Source organism: Ascaphus truei, chromosome 4 (assembly GCF_040206685.1).
Source record: "Ascaphus truei isolate aAscTru1 chromosome 4, aAscTru1.hap1, whole genome shotgun sequence".
Taxonomy (NCBI): Eukaryota; Metazoa; Chordata; class Amphibia; order Anura; family Ascaphidae; genus Ascaphus; species Ascaphus truei.
This window is the reverse complement of record NC_134486.1, coordinates 131532714-131552552: the sequence shown is the minus strand read 5'-3', so window position 1 is coordinate 131552552 and position 19839 is coordinate 131532714. Positions and strand designations below refer to the sequence as shown.

The following is a 19839-nucleotide window of genomic DNA, read 5'->3' as shown; positions in this document are numbered from 1 at the left end:
TGTATCACATTCATGTATTTCATAACATTATGCAATTGCTTGGGATGCTTTGAAAGGAAACAGTCCCCGAACACAGTGAAACCCAGAATCCAGTTCGCATTACTCCTCACCACCTGCACTTTCTCACCCGCCTCCCGCACGCACTTCCTCTCTGCTCGCCCCTTTACGGACAGTTGAAACATATCCACATACTTCCTGCTACCTATATCCCTCTGGGGTTTTCTGGGCAGGTGTGTGTACAGGGAGCTGGTCTCGACCGCAAACGAATCCTCCCCGCTGCGGGCGAAAACCGCCCCCTTGTCCTTGTGCGCTGTGCTTTTTGCCTCCGCTTTGCCGCCTTGGTCAACGCTTCTACCTGCTTCCTTATGCGCTTCACCCCTGGGGTCTCGTTGCTGTCTGCGCCGCTGCTTGCATCTGACTCGCTGCTCGCCCTTGCGCTCTCACTATCATTGCTGTCTGACCCTTGGGAATCACAGTCCGACCCTGTCATAACCGATCCCACATCACTAACATCAACATCATCCTCATTATTTTCCAAAATATCATTATCATTTTCACCTGATCCTGCAGCTTGGACACCTGGATGACTGGTCCCGGCCCTTTTCCTTGCTGCGCGGCTGCTGCTCCCAAGATCGGCGATGCCCCATGGTACCGGCGCATCTGCCGGGGCAGCGCCCGGTAAAATGGGGGTGACCGGGGGCCACCCCGTAGCCAGCAGCAGTGGGGCCACTACTGATGGATCCCCCGCGGGTGCAGAAGGGGCGGGTGCAAGGGGCGCGGTGCATAAGGCGCAGGAGTGGGTATGTGGGGTGGTGGCATGTATGGCGCAGGGGAGGGTGCTTGAGGAGTTGGTGCGTATGGCGCATAGGGAGCAGGCGCGTAAGGCGCAGGAGCGTAGTGCGTGTAATGTGCAGGAGCATATGGGGGTAGTTGAGGAGGCGCGTGGGTGTAATGCGAGTTGGCGAAAGGTGCATGGGCGTAAGGCCCATGGGGGTTATAAGGCGCGTGGGGGGCATAAGGCGCGTGGAGGGCATAAGGCACATGGGGGGTATAAGGCGCCGGGACATAGGGCAGGGGAAACCCCATTGCGGCAGTGGGGGGATGGTGGACCGTGTGGGGAGGCCTAGTTCAGCCATCGTGGGGGGGGGGTCTGGTCAGCAGGGGAGGGAATGGTGTGGGCAGCATGTGGGGGGATGCCCAAGACAGCAGGAGAGGGTATCAGGGCAGCAGGGACAAAAGCAGCAGGGAGGGGGGGCTCCAGGGCAGCAGGGGGAGGGGGGGCCGGAGCAGCAGTGGGGAGGACACCAGGGCAGAATGGTGAGAGGGCTCCGGTGCAGCAGCAAGGGGAGAGGGGATCCGATTTCCCATGAAGGGTGGGGGTAGGGGGGGTCGAGCAGCCCGCACTTCCTGCATCTGCAGTGAGCAGGCTCCCTTCAGAGGCTGGTGGGCGGAGCTAGCCTGCCGGGCTGCTTCCTTCTGTCTCCGGCTGGGAGAGGGGCTGTGTGAGGGCTGCTGCTCGGGCCACTGCTTCCGTGGGGCTGCCGGACGGGAGGTCTGGCGGTCCGATCAGGAGGCTGGGCTCTGCTGTGCTGCTCCATAACTCTGATGCTGGGGATCGGTGATCAGGGGGCCTGGATCGGCGGTCTGGAGTCACTCACAGGCACCTGCAGGGAGAGAGAAAATAAAATGAATGTAAGCTCCTGGCCAGCGCCAGGTTTAAACTCCCGGTAACCTAAAGACTTTGTTTTATGGACTTTCTGAGTTTGGAAAGTTTAGTTTTTTAGCCCAGATCCCCCCAGTAAGTGTGTTTTCTAATGTTTATTGTAATCCACTGTGTCTACATCTGTCTCAGTGGAATAAATGACAATTTGTTTTACTTCTTTGTTTTTCTCAGTGATATGATCCTGGTTTAAAGGTGTAATTGCCTGGATTCTCGTGACAGGCTTTATTTACTGGTAGGAGTGGTGGGATCATGGAGCCTATGTTGTAAAATCCTGAGGGGTCTTATAACATAGAGGTAGACTCAAAGATTGCAAGCTCCCAAACCAAGTACTAATGTACACACGTTTTACAAGGCAGAGAAAGCACAGGTTCTCATTGCCACTTAGTTTAGTGCCATCAGGCGAACATGGACAAGCGGTGAGGTCGGTAACGGTCATGGGACCGAGCCAGGATTGTCGCCCGATGTGAGAGCTACGGTTTACCGACAGACGGTCGGTCTAAGACTGTGATGGTGAGCGGGTAACCAGGCTCACTAATAAAGGTCAAGCCCACTTGGTTGCCCCTGATCCATGTTTTGGGGACCTAGAGTGTCAGCTCTTGGGCCTGACTGTTGTATATGTTCTGCCATGCATTGTGTGTTAAATATGTGACAATAAAGAAAGTATGTGTCTTTTGGCTTTCCAGGAGTGCTAACCAGTTGAGATTCTCAGACTGAGTTTCAGGGTGGACTTTCCGGTAAAAGTGTTGTCAGATTGTGTCTAGCTGTCACAGGGGTGTAGGAGTGCTCACAACAAACCGGACTGGTAAACCACCGCCCTACAGCTGCGTGGACGGGTCCGGTAAGCAGAGTAGTTGTGGATAGCCTGGATCAGGATAGGAGAGTGTCGGATCGTAGAGGTACTTGCCGGGATCAGGGTTGGAGAAGTCAAGAGCAGTCGAAGTCCAATGCCAGAGGTCGAGGAGAGGAGAAGGTAGAAGTCCGATAAGCGAGCCAGGGTTCAAGGGTGCCAGAAGTCAGGAGTCCGGATACAGAGCAGGATCTATGACAAGCAAACAGGAACAGACTGCGAAGTGGCTTGTAGCAAGCACAACCAAAGATTTACTATGCTCAGCAATCAGCTCTGGGCTGGTAGTACTATATACCGAGAGGGACCAATGGGAACTACCAGCAGTGAGGTCAGACATAGGTAGAGCGCTGATAGGCTGAGGCTGGATCAGGACAGGTGTGAAAGAAACAAAATCATTGGCGGCAGTGGAGGTGGCCATACTTGCGAGCGCGACATCCATGGAGGCGGAGGAAGCAGAAGTACACCGGGGAGGTAAGCTGCAGGCGTTGGCGTGCGCGGTGGTCTGCCCCGACAGCACGCACGTCCGACACGGAGGAGGCAATGCAAGGGCGGATGCTGGGCGCCCCGGTGGCGGGGGAGACAAGCGCCGGGGCTGAGGAGCGGGACGCCGCGGGAGGTAGGAGATGCGGCGTCCTTACAGTACCCCCCCCCCCCCTTCAGGGTCGGCCTCCGGACGATCCATACAAGGCTTTAAAGGGAACTTAAGATGAAATGCCCGGGTCAGCCTGGGAGCATGTACCTGGTCTTGCGGAATCCAGGACCTTTCTTCAGGGCCAAAGCCCTTCCAATGTACCAAATATTGGAGTCCTCCTCTAGAGATACAAGAGTCCAAGATAGCCTGCACCTCGAACTCCACTTGTCTGTCTACCAGTCTGGGACGAGGTGTGACATGTGAACCCTGAGGATTAGGTATGAATGGCTTCAGTAGAGAGCAGTGGAAGGTAGAGGGAATCCTCATAGTAGTGGACAATTTCAGACGTAAGTGACTGGATTCATTTTCTCCAATATAGAGAATGGACCGATATATCGGGGTGCCAGTTTCGGGGATGTGACTTTTAATCGTATGTTCTTTGTGGATAAGCATACCTTCTGACCCGGAGAATAATTGGGTGGTTTCTGACGATGGCGATCAGCCTGTCTTTTCTGCATAGCAGTGGCCCGTCTGAGATTATCCTGAATCCTAGACCAGGAAGCTTGAAGATCCCGAATCCTGTCCTCCGCGGCTGGAACTCCTGTACTAGGACCAGACTGAGGACGGGTAGAGGGGTGGAAGCCATAATTAGAAAAAATGGGGACTGTAGAGTGGACTCATTCCTGAGATTATTATGGGCGAATTCAGCCCATGGGAGTAGATCGAGCCAATTGTTGGCTTGCAAGATAGGCATACACTTAAGTGTTGAGAGACTATGTTTTTGTTGTTTAAAATGTCTCGCCACCGGGAGAAGTTTGAGGTCATCCTCTGTATTTTGTTCCAATAGTGCCTTTCTGATGGTGGACCTGTGAACGGCCATGCGTCTCGTTTTGCGTATATAATAAAGCCCACAAAGGCATTTAATAAAATAGACAACAAACCGCGACTCGCAATTAATGGCAGTCTTAATACCAATAGGTTTCCCAGTATGGGGATGGGCAAAGAATTGGCCATTCTGAAGGAAACCGCAATTAATGCACCCGTGGCATTTATAGACCCCAGGTTTCCTCTGGAGACATGTTGTCGTTGTAGAATATATGGTAGATGGATCAGCCTGTACGAGAAAATCCCTCAGGTTCCTGCCCCGACGATAGCACATCCTCGGCGGTGTCCGACAGATATTTCCAATTTTGGGGTCATTAGCCAAAATATTCCAATTCCTTCTTATACTCCGTTGTATTTGATTAGATGAAGTAGTATAAGTACTACTGATGTTCAAACACTTTGTTTAGATTTTTCCAACATTGGGTATGAGTAGAGACCCCCTATCAACTGCCCGTGCTTTGGTTAGGGCCAGATTGACTTCTACTCTAGAGTATCCCCTACAGTATCTAAGAACCTCTGAGCCATTTTGCATAGTGACTCTTCAACTAGATTAGGATCACTAGTAATACGCTTGACCCTTAGCATCTAAGAATAGGGGAGGCCACGTTTAAGTGACTCAGGATGGTGACTCATTACACACAACAGTGTATTTTTGTCTGTCGGTTTCTGAAAAATCTCAGTATTTGGTTAGCCCATCTTTCTTATAGACCACTGTGTCAAGGAAAGGGATTTTGTCCATACTATAGTTAACCGTGAATCGTATTGTAGACGGTATCGTATTAAGGTGTGCTATAAACTGCAATAGCTCATCCTCCTGCCCTCCCCAAATAAGGAAGATATCATCAATGTAGCGAGTGTAATGGACAATCTTGCTGGTGAAGGGGGCATCATTGAGCAGATGTAACTGTTCATAACTGTCCATAAACAAGTTGGCGTAGGCCGTAGCCATATTTGAGCCCATTGCTGTCCCTGTTTGTTGAAGGAAAAAATCGCGTTCAAATCTGAAAAAGTTTTTGTGTAAAATAATATCAATCAGAAGGAGAATGAATTCAATGGGAGGGCCGTCGTAGCCTGCTAGATTGGAGAAATGTTCCCGGATTGCCTCCAGTCCCTCTCCATGTGGGATGTTGGTATAGAGACTGGAGACATCCATCGTCACCAGGAGCATATCAGTGATGTCAAAGGAAATCATGCCTAGTTTGTTAATGAAGGCCGTGGTGTCCTTGACAAACGATGTCATCTTAACAACCATTGGTTGCAGCAGGAAGTCCACGTACTGAGAAAGTGGACGACAAAGTGATCCCTTTGCTGCAATGATAGGTCTGCCTGGCGGATTGACAATAGATTTATGTACTTTGGGTAGTACATAGATCACTGGTACTATAGGGTAGTCTTGAGTCAAAAAGGTACTCGTTTCCACAGCAATCCAGGAATTATTCACTCCAAGACGAATAATGGAGTCTATTTCTTTTCTATAGAACGATGTTGGATCTCTTTGTAGTTTTTTGTAATAATTAGTGTCCAATAGTCTCTCAATCTCAGCCCTATAGTCGGTGTAATCCATCACGACGATCCCCCCACCCTTATCGGCTGGTTTGATGATGATCTTATCATTGGCCTTCAAGGATTTGATGGCTTGTTTCTCTTCCGCTGAAAGGGTTGAAAAACGTATTTTGTGATTCTTGACATATTTCCTAGTGTCATTGCCCAGGAGTCCCATGAAGGTGGTAATACTATGATTAACCACAATAGGGTCAAATGTACTTTTAGCTTTGAATTTATTCTCCAGTTGTAATCCAGGGGGAGCATGGAGGGAAAAAGAACATAAAACAAAAAAACAATCTAAGTGCAGACAATAAAAATCAAGTGTTATAAATTCTGTGTTCTTTCTTGGCTCATATGTGATGCCTACTTACAGGATGTAAGTCAAAATTAAGCGGTTTTGACACACAATGGTCTCTGCTGCAAAGATGTTTCCACCAGGTGATAAGGTCTCCAGCTCTCAGTTCCGCAGCAAAGTGTATGTAAAAGAAATGCAAACCATAGTGCAGACCAGTATAGTATAAAAAACTCAACTTTATGGGGTTTAAAAAATGAACACTTACAATAAAACAAGTATTTCAAGCATGTACCACAATCAATGTGATCAAGGAGAGAAGGATATTTGTATAAGCTTCAGGCTCACCCGCCTCCTCCGGTGTGACTTGGTGTGGACCACCTCTCACTGGGACTCTGCACCTCCAGCGGTGGACGCGTTGATCCAGGCCTCTCTCCCCTCGTGGGTTCCCTCTCTTGTGGGTCGATCACCTCCCAGAAACAGCTGCCCGCAGGCACTTTGGGGTTCTCCACTGGGATGCTGCCTCACGGGTGGATGTTCCAGCCTCCTTTGCACGCCAATGCGTCACTTCCGCTCTGTCCCGATACGTCACTTCCGGTCGCGGTTCTGTGAGTATCTGACTGCAAATTTTCTCCTCTCTCCTCTCTCCTCTCTGGGCGGCTACCACTCTACGCGTTTCGCCAAAAAGGGTGTGTGGCTTCCTCAGGAGTGTACCGCCCCCTACTCTGTGATGACTTTATATACCTTCCTTAATTGGAATTTGATCTGAAACACTTGTGCATAAGAACTGGTCTGCTCTAATTACCATCTGTACCTGTGTATGCATGAAGGAGCGCTTTCAAATAGGAAAAAATCCTCTGACTTATGACAGGATTAACCTGTTAGTGTCTGGAACCACAATAAGAGGTGATATACTGGATATTACTTATTGCTTATTTAATCTAATCATCAGGAGGGTAATTAAGTGGAATCTCAATATTATCCACTGGAATGAGTAACAAGATGTGGGAACATTATAATAGAATGGAGATCAACTGTAGTAATATGGGGATGGATCAGAATTCTTTCATGCTGTATATAATTACAATAGCATATTCCTATCCAGCAGGGAACGTATTACATTGCGTCCTACCAATTATTATTATTTTTTTTTTTTTAAAAAGGTGGGAAAAAATGTTTTTTATGCTGATAAACAAATTTTACCTCACGTTTTTAAATCTCACATTTTTCAATGTGTGATGTAAATATTTAAAAATATGTTAATAAAAAATATATATGAGAGAGCTCCATCATATATACCACTTAATATATTCGTAGGGATACACTTATATATTCAAGAGGGGCTGGTTACATATTATATAATCTTATTGGCACTTTGACCTTTGTTGGACATGAAAGTAAATTCTCTGATGGGAGATACACAATATAATATTTCGCAGCTTAGCACAACTAAATATTTATATATATTCATTACAACTTTTATACAAATGTATTTAAATCCTTAGTTAAGTACATAACCTGGGGGTAATGTGCTAAGTGATATACAGTAACATATTTCTATTTTTTAGCATAGCACAACTCAATATTTATATATATTCATTACAACTTTTATACAAATGTAATAAAATCCTTAGTTAAGTGCATAACCTGGGGGTATTATGCTAAGTGACATACAGTGACCTTATTCAATTTCTTATACCTAAAAGACAGATAACTGATGCGTGCTGTGGAAGAGAAACAGGAGAGAGAACAGCAGATGGAGAAAACAAAAGAGCTGGTTAGTTCGATCTAACAATTCAAAATCTCATATGTTTTCATGGTTTACAAGAATGGTGCTATCTCAATTTCCATGTTAAGGCCCCTGGGGGAGAGAGTCCGCAACCTATGAATCCAGAACGTTTCCCTTCTCACGAGTTCCAGATTGCGATCTCCCCCCCGCCAGTGGCCCGCAACATGTTCGATGGGCATGTAAGTCAGACCAGTGGTGTCCCCCTGGTGTTTTTCCATAAAATGTTTGGAAAGACTGTGTGTCAAAAGAGATCTTTTAATACTACTTAGATGTTCAATAATTCTAGTTCTTATTGGTCTCTCAGTCTTCCCCACATATTGCATTTTGCATGGGCATTCCAGGAGGTACACCACATGGTCCGACCTGCAGGTTAAACTAGATTCTACTTTGAACCTTTCCCCTGTGTTGTTAGATGTAAATTCTGTTTTGTTACTGGATTTAAATTGACATGCCCTACATGTCTTGCATCCATGAAAACCATTATTTGATTGTAGCCAGTTCTGAGGCTTTGTTTTTTGTTTAAGGACACTTGGGGCTAGGGTGTTTTTTAGGTTACGAGCCTTCCTAAAAATAATGTTCGGATATTTTGGTAGCTCACTTCCCAAAACTGGGTCGTTTTTAAGTATGGCCCAGTGTTTTTGTATGATCTTCCTGATTTCCTTTGCTTCCCCATTGTAATTTGTGAGGAACGCAAAGTCTGACTTGTTTTTTGTTGTCAGCATCCCAGTGGAGAACCCCAAAGTGCCTGCGGGCAGCTGTTTCTGGGAGGTGATCGACCCACAAGAGAGGGAACCCATGAGGGGAGAGAGGCCTGGATCAACGCGTCCACCGCTGGAGGTGCAGAGTCCCAGTGAGAGGTGGTCCACACCAAGTCACACCGGAGGAGGCGGGTGAGCCTGAAGCTTATACAAATATCCTTCTCTCCTTGATCACATTGATTGTGGTACATGCTTGAAATACTTGTTTTATTGTAAGTGTTCATTTTTTAAACCCCATAAAGTTGAGTTTTTTATACTATACTGGTCTGCACTATGGTTTGCATTTCTTTTACATACACTTTGCTGCGGAACTGAGAGCTGGAGACCTTATCACCTGGTGGAAACATCTTTGCAGCAGAGACCATTGTGTGTCAAAACCGCTTAATTTTGACTTACATCCTGTAAGTAGGCATCACATATGAGCCAAGAAAGAACACAGAATTTATAACACTTGATTTTTATTGTCTGCACTTAGATTGTTTTTTTGTTTTATGTTCTTTTTCCCTCCATGCTCCCCCTGGATTACAACTGGAGAGTGACGATTTGTGGGACTAGTGAAACCAGTCCCCACCAGCTGGGTTTGAGCAGGGGGTTTGAACTTTATATTAATACTTTCACGCTATTTGAGCACAATATCACTGTTTAATAATCAATTGATTGGGTTAAAATATTCACTGTATATCATAAGTGTACACTAATAGAGTTAGCGCCGTTTTCTTTCACCTTCACGTAGCTTTGAATTTATTGTCAGCATGGTTCATCTGGTTAATGTCAGTTTGTCCTACCTCAGCTCTGCAGGAAAAATCTTTCAATCGTAACTGTCGATCAAGTTTAAACATATCTACTTCCCACAGAAAGGGATCCTGTGAGGTGGTTGGGACAAATGACAGTCCTTTTGGAGTACCTTTATGGAGTACACTAGTTATATATTTATTCCTATGGGACAAGCACCCCATTTACCTACTTATGTGAGTGCCATCGGTTTCATATAATATATATATATATGTATGTATGTATGTATGTATGTATATATACTGTATACATACATACATACATACACACATACACATATATATTTATATATATATATATATATATATATATATATATATATATATATATATATATATGAAAACCAACACAGAAAAAAAGAATCCCCAAGATATATCAAAAATGTAGTCATCACATACAAACAAAAATCAATACAAAATAAAAATCAATTGCAATTTATTGATACCTCTTTTCAATAACTGTTATTAACCCTTTTTAAGTAATGCTTCTTTCATTCCTGTGTACTTTTATTATGCTTCATTTTTGTCTTGAACTTAGACAGTTAACTAGTGACCCTGTCTCCTGACTCCCCCCTGTCTTGGGAGAGGGGGGTTGGCCCGGTATTAAAGAGGTTACACCCCATTTGGCCACCCCCTGCCCTCACCTGTACTGTGTTTATGCCCCTGCTTCAGCACCAAATGTGTATTCCCCTGTGACTATGTGTTTTCCCCATTCCAGTGTCTGCACCAACACTCACACTTGGATCCATTCAGGAGGGAAAGGGTTAATGTTAGTTTAATGATTATAGCCCTTTGTTCCTTTTTCCCGCCTTTGCAGGCTCCATTTTGCAGTCTCTCCATAGGTCGCCATTGCAGCTCCATGTAATCCATGTAATCCTATGGAGATTCTGGCGATTTGGGCCCGTTTTGTAGAAGACCTGCAGGTGGCGCCCGAGAGGAGGAGCGGCGGTTCCCCATTGAAAGTCAATGGAGCCATACATTTCAATGGGGATTCCTCGACTCAGACCTCCAGGAACGGGTTGGCAGCCATCCAAACCGCGGACCGCAAAAGCGGAAACATTATCTTGGAGAGAGCTTTGATCACTCCCCGGTCAAGTTCAGGTTCAATTGGCGTGGGAAACTTAGGTTCTAGGGCACCCCGGAATAAAATTCTTTTTGCCCCGAGATCGTAGGAACCCCCTCACTCGACCCCAACCGGGTCCGACAATCAATGACCCCGGTAAAGGGTCGCGCTCGCTATAAGGGTCGCACCATAGACTCTAATGGCGGAGTCAAAGATCCAATACCCGACACAATTGGTCTACCAGGAGGATGTGTCAGGGTCTTATGGATCTTTGGGAGATGGTAAAAAATAGGTATTACTGGGTGTGATGGATACAGAAAGCCCAACTCTTTTGGATTCAACACATAAAGCACCTCACCAAATTCCAGGAGAGATTGTAATTCCTTAAGAAACATTTGGGTAGGGTCTGCTTTAAGTTTTTTATAAGATAGAGTATCTCCTAATTGTCTTAGTGATTCCCTGTTGTAATCTTCAGAGGACTGAACGACAATTGCTCCCCCCTTGTCCGCTTTCTTAATGACTAATGATTTATCCTTTTGGAGCTTAAATAACTCATGTCTTTCAGCCCCCGTAAGATTATCAATCCTGGGGTTACCTATCAAAAAGCCCTCGGCCAAGATTCTTAAATCCCTTTCTACCAGTTTTTCGAAGGTGGAAATAAATGGGCCCTTAGAATTATTGGCACAGAAGATAGATTTCTTCTTAAACTGTATATGTTTATGCTGGAAAAAATCAGTAGAAGGGTCATATGATGGTGATGCAACTAATTGTTCATCAAACAAGCCCTCTAAGTCCGCAATGGCACAATGTTCCTTAAACGAAAGATCCCGATTATGTAAACCCATATTCAATACATCTATAGTATCTGGACTAATATCATCAGAATCCTCTGATGTTGCTTCTACTTGGACATCAGCTGTGGAGAAAAATTTGGTTAATGCTAATTTACGGGTGAAACATTGCAAATCAATGATTGTGTCAAAAAGGCGGAAAATGCTCTGTGGGGCAAAATTAAGGCCCCTATTAAGGAGTGTCAATTGGTCCATTGTTAATGTAACATTTGAAATATTGATCACATTGTCCTCCATTAGTTGTACTTCTTTCTTTTTGTCGCGCCCCTTTGATGTTCCCCTCTTCCTCTTTGACCTCCGCGTCCTAAAAAAGCAGAGGAAGAAGAAGAGATAGATGGTCTTACATCATCGTCATAAATCTATGCGGCAGAACCTGCTCGACCTGGGGTAGATGAATCTCGGTATACCCCCCCTGTATTTTTCTTCCTCCATAAATCTTCATTTTTATCAAAAGATACTGAATGACTTCTATTTTCTCCTTCCGAATTGTCTGATTCCATACTTGATATCTCTGTATACTTGTTTTTTAAGATGGATTTCTTTTTATTAGTGGACCCCTTATCCCGTTCGTTTGGTGTTTTTTGTGGGGACTTAGATCTACCCTTAAATCGATTTGCATTTTGAATAGGTATTCTTTCCCAAAAATAGACCGTTTTTTTTTATATAGTCCTGCTTGTCTCTCTCAAATTTTGTCTGCTTTTTTTCCATGATTGTTTTTTCCACTTCGTCTATATTCTGGGACAAAATCAGGTCATTACTGGTGAAATGTTCCATTTTGTTGAAAGATTTGAGCTTAGTTTTAAGCTCATTCATTTCTTTCTCCAAAGTAGATCTTTCTTCATTCTTTTGGTCTATAATCAGTCCTATTAACTTAAAGGAATACTCATCCAACGCTGACCTCCATCTGTTTTCAAAATCTCTATTCACAAACCCAAAAGTGGGGGATTTTTGTTATCCTAAGACCTCTTGGTATTCTGTTCACTCTAGTATAGTTTTCTAAAGTGGTTATATCCCACCATAATCTGATGTTCAATGACAGAAGCTTCTCTAATTTCTGGAAGTATGTAATGAGATCTGATGGATCCTCACAAAAAACTCCCCCACTTTCATCGAAAACATGTTCTGCTCTCTTGCTCCGCTTAGAGTGATCACTACATCTAAATATATATGTATCCACACACTCATCCTGAGAAATCTCTTCTGACAATTCTTCCATTGTATATGATGAATCAAAAAAGGATAAACTTCTAATTGCTTTAAACAAATCTTGGTTAAAAAGACTCCAATGCTCAGTTTGAAAAAAATGATGTATATGAAAAAAACTTTAAAGTAAATACATGAAAAATTAAAATATATGCACCATGCCAAAACCTGCCTGTTACTGTATAGATTTGTGTCCGTAAGCCATTGTGTGGCAAAACAACATCCATATAAACAACAAAATCATATCTTGTATGAGCTACCACAATATATGTAGAAACGAAACAGATAAGGGAGATTCCCTAATTGGGTGCTCTTAGTACGTCCAGTGTTGCTGTAAATTTCCAAGCAGAAGCAGAATATGAGCAGGGTTCCCATCCCCATATACATTAATAAGGAAATCTTCAACAACTCAGGTTCTCAACACAGAGAAAAATGATATAAGTTACGTGTTCCAACTTTGCAGGGGGAAAAAGCATCTAACCTGTCTGGTGAGTTGCTACTCCACCCGGCGGTCCCTCTCTGGGCGGGCTTCCAAGTTCTCCCGTGGCTGCACGTATCATAGGTGTGTATACTCACACTTCCAGCTCAGTCTCCGGTACTTCTTTGGTTGAGAGTGACGTATTAAGAGCACCCAATTAGGGAATCTCCCTTAGGCCTCGGTCCCGCTGCGCTCGTTGGCGCGGACGGCCATGTCGCGAGTTCCCCACCAGCAGGGGAATCCTCGCGAGCCGGTCCCGATCCCCCCTGGCGGCACAGCTGACTACACGCTGTGGCGCGTCAGCCGCTAGGAGACACAAGAGAATGGTGTTTCCTAGCGTTGACGCGTCACGTGGTGTGGCTGTGAGCCAATGGGGAGGGGAGGCTTCGGGAGGAGGAGAGGCTTCGGGGAGCGGGGAGGAGTGTGGAGTGAAAGCAGGTGAGTGCCTGTCTGTGTGTGTGTCTGAGTGCGTGCGTGCCTGTCTGTGTGTGTGTGTATGTGTGTGCCTGAGTGCGTGAGTGCCTGCCTCTGTCTGTGTGTGTGTGTGTATGAGTGCGTGAGTGCCTGCCTGTGTGTGCGCGCGTGTGTGTGTGTGTGTATGAGTGCGTGAGTGTCTGCCTGCCTGTGTGTGTGTGTGTGTATGAATGAGTGCCTGCGTGTGTGTGTGTTTAATACTTACCCTCAGCAGCTCCAGCTCCAGCCCGAGTCCGTGGAGGGAGGGGGGGGGGGGGAGAGTAGCGGGTCCCTCCGCTCAAGCCACGCCCCCCCTCCCTGTCAAACCTCCCACTCCCGCCCACCTCCCGCTCCGGCTCCCACTCCCTACAGACCGCATATCGCGGTCTGTGTATGTCAGCGCACCGCCTGTCTGCAGTGCGGGTGCGCTGACTCTGGGAGCGGGGCCTTAGCCTTATCTCTTAGCAGTAGCTTAGTCAGTGAGACAGACGCTGCTGTGTGCTCTGACAAGGAGGGAGCAATGTGACCAGTGTGTCTGGGATCAGACCTGCATCACTCAAGATAGAGACTATATGTGTGGTGATATTATCTGGATTGGGAGAGGACGCCATTGCTGCGGATTCAGCATTGTACGCAGAGGGTCCTTTTCTGTTGTTGCTGAACCCGGGCGCAGGAGCCCCGGGCAGGTATTTCTACAAGTGCACCAACTGTACCCTACATACCGGTTTCCTTACAGGCGCTGATCACGCCTAGTGGGTGGGTTGCTGGACTATTGGGACATTTGGGTATAGTGGTGGGTTTATAGCCCAGTTAGGGGCAAGGTTATAGCTGCCAGCTAGTGGCAGATGGTGACACGGCTGTGTTGCTATATGTGATGTGATGTGATGTTATTGTTTTGCCCATATAGTAAACAGTTACATATATATACGTCCTTGTATGTGTTTCCTATTTGTGGCTCCTGTGTCAGGGGTCATTCTATACACCTGGAATCCCTGCACAGGTGGAGGCGCTGTAAGCATACGTTCCAGGATACACCCCAGGCTCCCAGTGGCGGAGGTTCAGGCCTCCTGTGAGCCTAACAGGTATTGCACCACACTGGTAACAGATGTAGATTTCCCCACATGTTCCCTATCTGCGATTGGTGGGAAGGGAATACCCGTTACACTAGGAATTTTTTTTTTAAAGCGGGCCTGGGGGCGGGCCTAGGGCGGGGTTGGGGGCGGGACTAGGTGGCGAGTAGATTTTTGGGTGATTTGTCGACGTGTGTGTGTGTGTATAAATATCAATTTGTTTTTTACTGTGCGGAGCAAACTGTAGTGTTGTGATGTTAGCGTGCTTGACAATGACTGCTCCATTACATGGTTGGATGTCACTGCATGATTTCATGTGTGTTGTTCACAGTATTATTGTATTTCCCCTCTCCTGCTCCTCCCATAACCCCTCGTTCTTTTGTTGACATTTATGACAGTTGTCGTAATATATTTGGGATTTTTTTTTAGACAAGATAAACTTTATTGAAAGTAACACGAGTCACGAGCAAAACCGGGCAAAGGGAAGAGACGTTATGACGCGGGTGCGCGCCTCACATACAATCCCGCGCGCAGCCCCCAAGTAGACACCCGGATGTCCGCCCTCGACTACGCGTTTCATCAACTGTCGTAAAGTTGCGTCTCATTATGCAACGCAGCGTAAAGAAGGAGAAGAGCGCGAGACTTCACAGTAGTTTCCGTGATTTATTTTTTTCCCCCTTCATTTCTGTATGTTGTGGAGTCCAACCCGGCCCCGGCTTCAACTCGTCTTCCTTCTTCCCTTTCCGCTGTGGCGTCACCAGAAGAGGTTGCGAGGGTCGTTGCTGGCCCGTGACGTCACCGCCCCGCCCCCCCCTGTCCCCCCCACGTAGACGGTCCTCTCCGTGAGAGGAGAGTCTGAGCAGGAGACGCCAAGAAGGAACAGCAGCGGGAGGACGCGCAGGAGACGTTACCACCCGCAGGATGCAGCCGCCCGGCCCAGCGCTGCTCCCGCACAACAACAACAACGGGGACTTCACCTTTGTGTCCTCCACCGAGGCGAACGGTGAGAGGCGGGGATGGGGGAGCCTGTGAGGGCGCGGAGGGGCTGAGTGCTGCTGCTGTCAGCCTCACAGAGCACCGGTTATATGATTGTTATTGTTGGTGATGGTTTTGTTGTGTTGATGCAGAGAAAAAGCAAAGGAAACACAGGCTGTGTCACAGTGTAAGTGCTGTGATGTGAGGTGTAAATAAAGAGAGGGGGCAGGAAATGGTGTGCAGCCTCCTGTCCATATTCCTCATAATGCTGTACTCGGATTAGTAGTCAGTGGCTGTTGTCTAAGGCCTCGGCCATGGTTATTGCTGGCGGGCGGAGGTGCGCTGAGGCTGAGGGAAAGTGGGTGCTTTCCCTGGCCTTAGACAGCGCGCCGTCCGTGGGCGTGTCGGAGGGCGGACCAGTGACGTCACGGAGCTGGTTCGACCTCATTGGGCGAACCGCTCACGTGACCGACCCTGCGCTCCGGCAAGCGGGAAAATGTAAAATTTTCCTAAGACCTACGCTTACGCACGGAAGCGTAGGCGAGCCCCTACTAAGGTTGAGGCTCAGTACCTCCGCTGCATGTGCGCCCGTGAGACTGGTGGCGCGTGCAGCCGATTCCCCGGTCTGCAGTGAGCTGCAGGAAGAGAGACTGGGGTGGGGGAGGCGTGACGGGGGCGCGGCCATGACGTCACCCGGCAGGTTCGCCCTCATTGGCTGAACCGCCGGGGGGCATGGCTTAGTGCTCCGTCGCGAGTCCTGTTCTCAATTCTATTGAGAGCAGGAACAACTCCCGCTGCGGCCCCCCCTCGCAGCGGGCCCGGCGCCATTGAGGGGAGGGCTCTCGTCCCTGCAGCGTCCGCCACAGCGGGCGCTGCAGTATCCAGCGGGGACCAGGCCTAAAGCCGCTCTCATTGCGGCTGTAGGGGCTCCGTGCCGAGCGGAAGCGCGCCTCCGCCTGCAAGCACTATCCATGGACGTGGCCTAAGGTGGTGAAGCCTCATGCTTTTTTTTTTAACGTGCCCCTATAAATATGCTCTTGATAGTAGAATAATACACACACACACACACACACACACACTGTTACACATACACACACTGTTACATATAGTATGTTGCAGGTGAAATTTGTTCTTGCACTCCAGAGCTTGCCATGTATATTTTGTGGCTCCTGATATATGGGGTGCTAGTGACTTGTTCATGGACACAAGGGGTCAACCACTTCAAAGGCACTAGACGTGCATACAATAAAAGGAAACTGGCTGAATATTTTTATAACCTTATTATATGTTTTGACCAATTTTAACATCTGCATCATTTACAATTGGCGTGGTCATAAAGACAGTGTTAATTTGATTTGTGTATATTTTTTTGGGGGGGTGTTTCAGTGTTATTTAACTACAGTCATTTGTTTTTGTTGGTGAAACTTTTATGAGTTTTAGGTGTCTGTCTACAAGTGTTCTGGAGAGTCTTGTGACACATCTGTCTAGAAATTGAGTCCCTTTAATATTTAAACAGCCCCTCTAAAACTTAGGCAATGTAATGTTATAATGACTGCCCAACTCTTGGGTGGTTGTCTCACTCCCAACCATTTCCAGTGAGTCTCAACCACAGATGAGCCATGTTTATAGTGGTGCTATTCCTTTGACACCTTGCAGCGCTGGAAGACCTCTTATTTCGCACCCCCCTCTCAAATGGGTCGTTTGTGTCTTGTCCACATAGTGTAGTGTGGAATAGCACTGCTTAGTAAATAGAGGTCCACGTTTCATCCACACATTTTTTTTCTTTCCTCCTGGGTTTGGAGATCATTACTTCTCAGGCGTGTATTTACAAGCCTCTGTGTAAAAGCCTCTGTTTAAAAGCTTGTTGACATTTAGTGCATGTGTGTGAGAGGCCCTAGATGCAGCCTGCCCTCTCTTTCCCTGTCCCCTCCTCTTTTCTTTTAGCTGCTGTGTTGGCAGCAGTGTCATGTCTATGTTTACGAAGCTAGAAATGTTCATTATCCGCCAGGCTGAACAACCTCCACCTATATGACAGGATATCTATATCTGTTATGTAACAAACTGGTGAAAGGTATTTTTCTGACAATTAACCCTTAAAGTTGCAACCTTTCTGGAGCAGTTATGTAATCAAGAGTATCATCTTTCAACAAGTAGAAAGCCTGTGGAAAACTTGTTGAACCAAGTACATATACTCAAGATATGTGCTAAGTAACAATCATGCTTCCCAATAAGTAAACAAAATGAATGATTGTGTGTTAATTGCAAACCTTACATTCTGAGGGGTCTGTTACTACCCTAGAGAGATAGAGATATATATATATATATATATATATATATATAAATATATATATATATATATATATATATATATATATATATATATATATATAAAAAAAAAAATCCCCTTTTAATCTGCTGCCCGGGAGGTTCTCCTTTTACTTATACCATAGTTTAGTAGACTGTGAATGATCATCAAAAGATTCCACGTTTGTAAAGACATTTGAGCCTGTCCCGTGGTAAATAATAGAAAGGTTCATAACGCAACAAAATAGTAATTTACTTGGCTGCAGGGGTTAATGAGGCCTTTCAATTGGTGCACAGCTGTCAGTTTAAAAGTAGGAAGGTTGATGCGGCCTAGGAGATTTGGTTGCGGCCATTGTGCCGCAACCAAATGACTGCTGGCGGTTCACCGCTACTCACCCCGCCTCTGGGACCTGTTGCTGCTTCGCTGCTAAGGTAAGTGCCTAAGTTTAACCCGTACCTTAAGCCCTTAAATTAACCCCCTACACTAACCCGTAGTAAAACTTGCCTGCGGCAGAGGGAACCTCTACGGCCGAACATGGGCAGTCATTTGGTCTCGGCATTACACTGCAACCAAATGTCCAGCTCCGTTTTAATGTGGTGTTGGAGAGTTCCAAACACTTTATTTGGTTAATTTGCTAACGTAGATATCCTACAGAAAGTCTTAGCAGCAGTTAACATTAAACATATGCTTTCAAAAGGCACCAAGAGAAAAAAGTAGTAATGGTGCTAATAATTCATTGACTTAATGTTCGTTTCTAATTCTCTCTTTCTCATAGATCTCAGTGGCTCAATTGAATCTCCTGATGTGAAGCTAAATATTGGTGGAGAATTTTCTAAAGAATCCACCGCGACCACATTTCTACGTCAGAGAGGATATGGCTGGCTTCTAGAAGTGGAGGAAAATGATCCAGAAGACAATAAACCTCTCTTGTAAGTATTTTTACCACTCATAATTTCTGCCATTCACCATGTTGATCTGTTTCTCTCTTTTTATTAGCCCTAATATATACCAATAACACCACAATGTTGTGTACTAGATTCATCAGAACTGAATATTAGAATTTAGTCGGTGAATGATTACAAATATGCCCCCCACATATTTTAAAGTGTGTTCATATTCCTGAAGTTGTATCAAAATAGTTAACATGTTCACAATGCTGTGTGTGTGTGTGTGTGTGTGTGTCCATAGCACATATTTTTATATTAATAGTTAGGATTTGGTGCATAGGAATTGGTAGCTTGAGAAAACACTTTGTAAACAAAATGGAATATTAGTTTAACCAAAGTATTAAGTAAATAAAAGATGACTGGATTGCAGCCTTGTATATGAATGTGAGGCTGTGTGCATTGGCACTGTATTTATTCAGTATTTCTGAAAACTTGGCAACACGCACTTTCCATATAAATGACCTTTGCTTATGTAAGAGTGGATAGAGGGTGGGGCTTATCTTTACAAGAAAACATACGTTTACGTCTCAAGTTCTCAGCTCACTATTGCATACTGAGTTACTTCTCAAAGTTGCAGGTTTAAAAATCCCCCAAGACGTGGTTAATTAGGAAGACGGGGACTTCCAGATATGCATCAGTGATTCCCACGACACTGCCCCCTTGTCCTCTCCATTATGCATTGTCACATTAAATTAATGACTTTAACCCACCTTGTATTACTCTATAGAACCTACTTCAGACATTGGTGTTGTCCCATAAACCGATATGATGGTGATATTGCAATAATAATGACATTAGTCGATGTTGACATTTTTATTATGGCAGTATTGTTATCAGCCATGGGACTCATTGATGTTTTACAAACAGCTGGAGACTTGCATTTTAAGTCACAGCAGCTTTAAATAAGACAGAGCTGCTAATGTAAACGGGATTATGACACCCCCTCCTTTTAGTTCTCCCTTATCGAGGATCGCTGTGCTTGTCCCAATCCCCTTCCCTTACTCCCATCTCTAATTTCCAGGGATGATTATTATCTTTAACCTTTATTTGTAAATCGACAACATATATTCCACAGCGCGGTACAATGGAGGTAAAGAGTGACATCAATTACATAAACAGAATGACATGCAAGTAAGGACAGATGAGTGCAAACAGATACAGAGGCCCTGCTCCTGAGAGCTTACAATCTAGAGGCGATAGGGGGAAGAAAGAGTATTTTATTTTATATTGTGG

At 45.7% G+C, this 19839-nt stretch overlaps 1 protein-coding gene across 1 annotated transcript in view; it reads left to right on the top strand.

The window, feature by feature from the left end:
* The first annotated feature begins 15000 nt into the window (after positions 1-15000).
* Positions 15001-19839, top strand: part of YIPF4 (Yip1 domain family member 4) — a 37319-nt gene continuing 32480 nt past the window's right edge. Inside the window, exons 1-2 of the mRNA XM_075596607.1 lie at positions 15001-15382; positions 18435-18588. Of these exons, the coding sequence (XP_075452722.1) occupies positions 15301-15382; positions 18435-18588 (236 nt within the window). The 5' untranslated portion in view covers positions 15001-15300. The remainder of the gene's footprint in view (positions 15383-18434; positions 18589-19839) is intronic.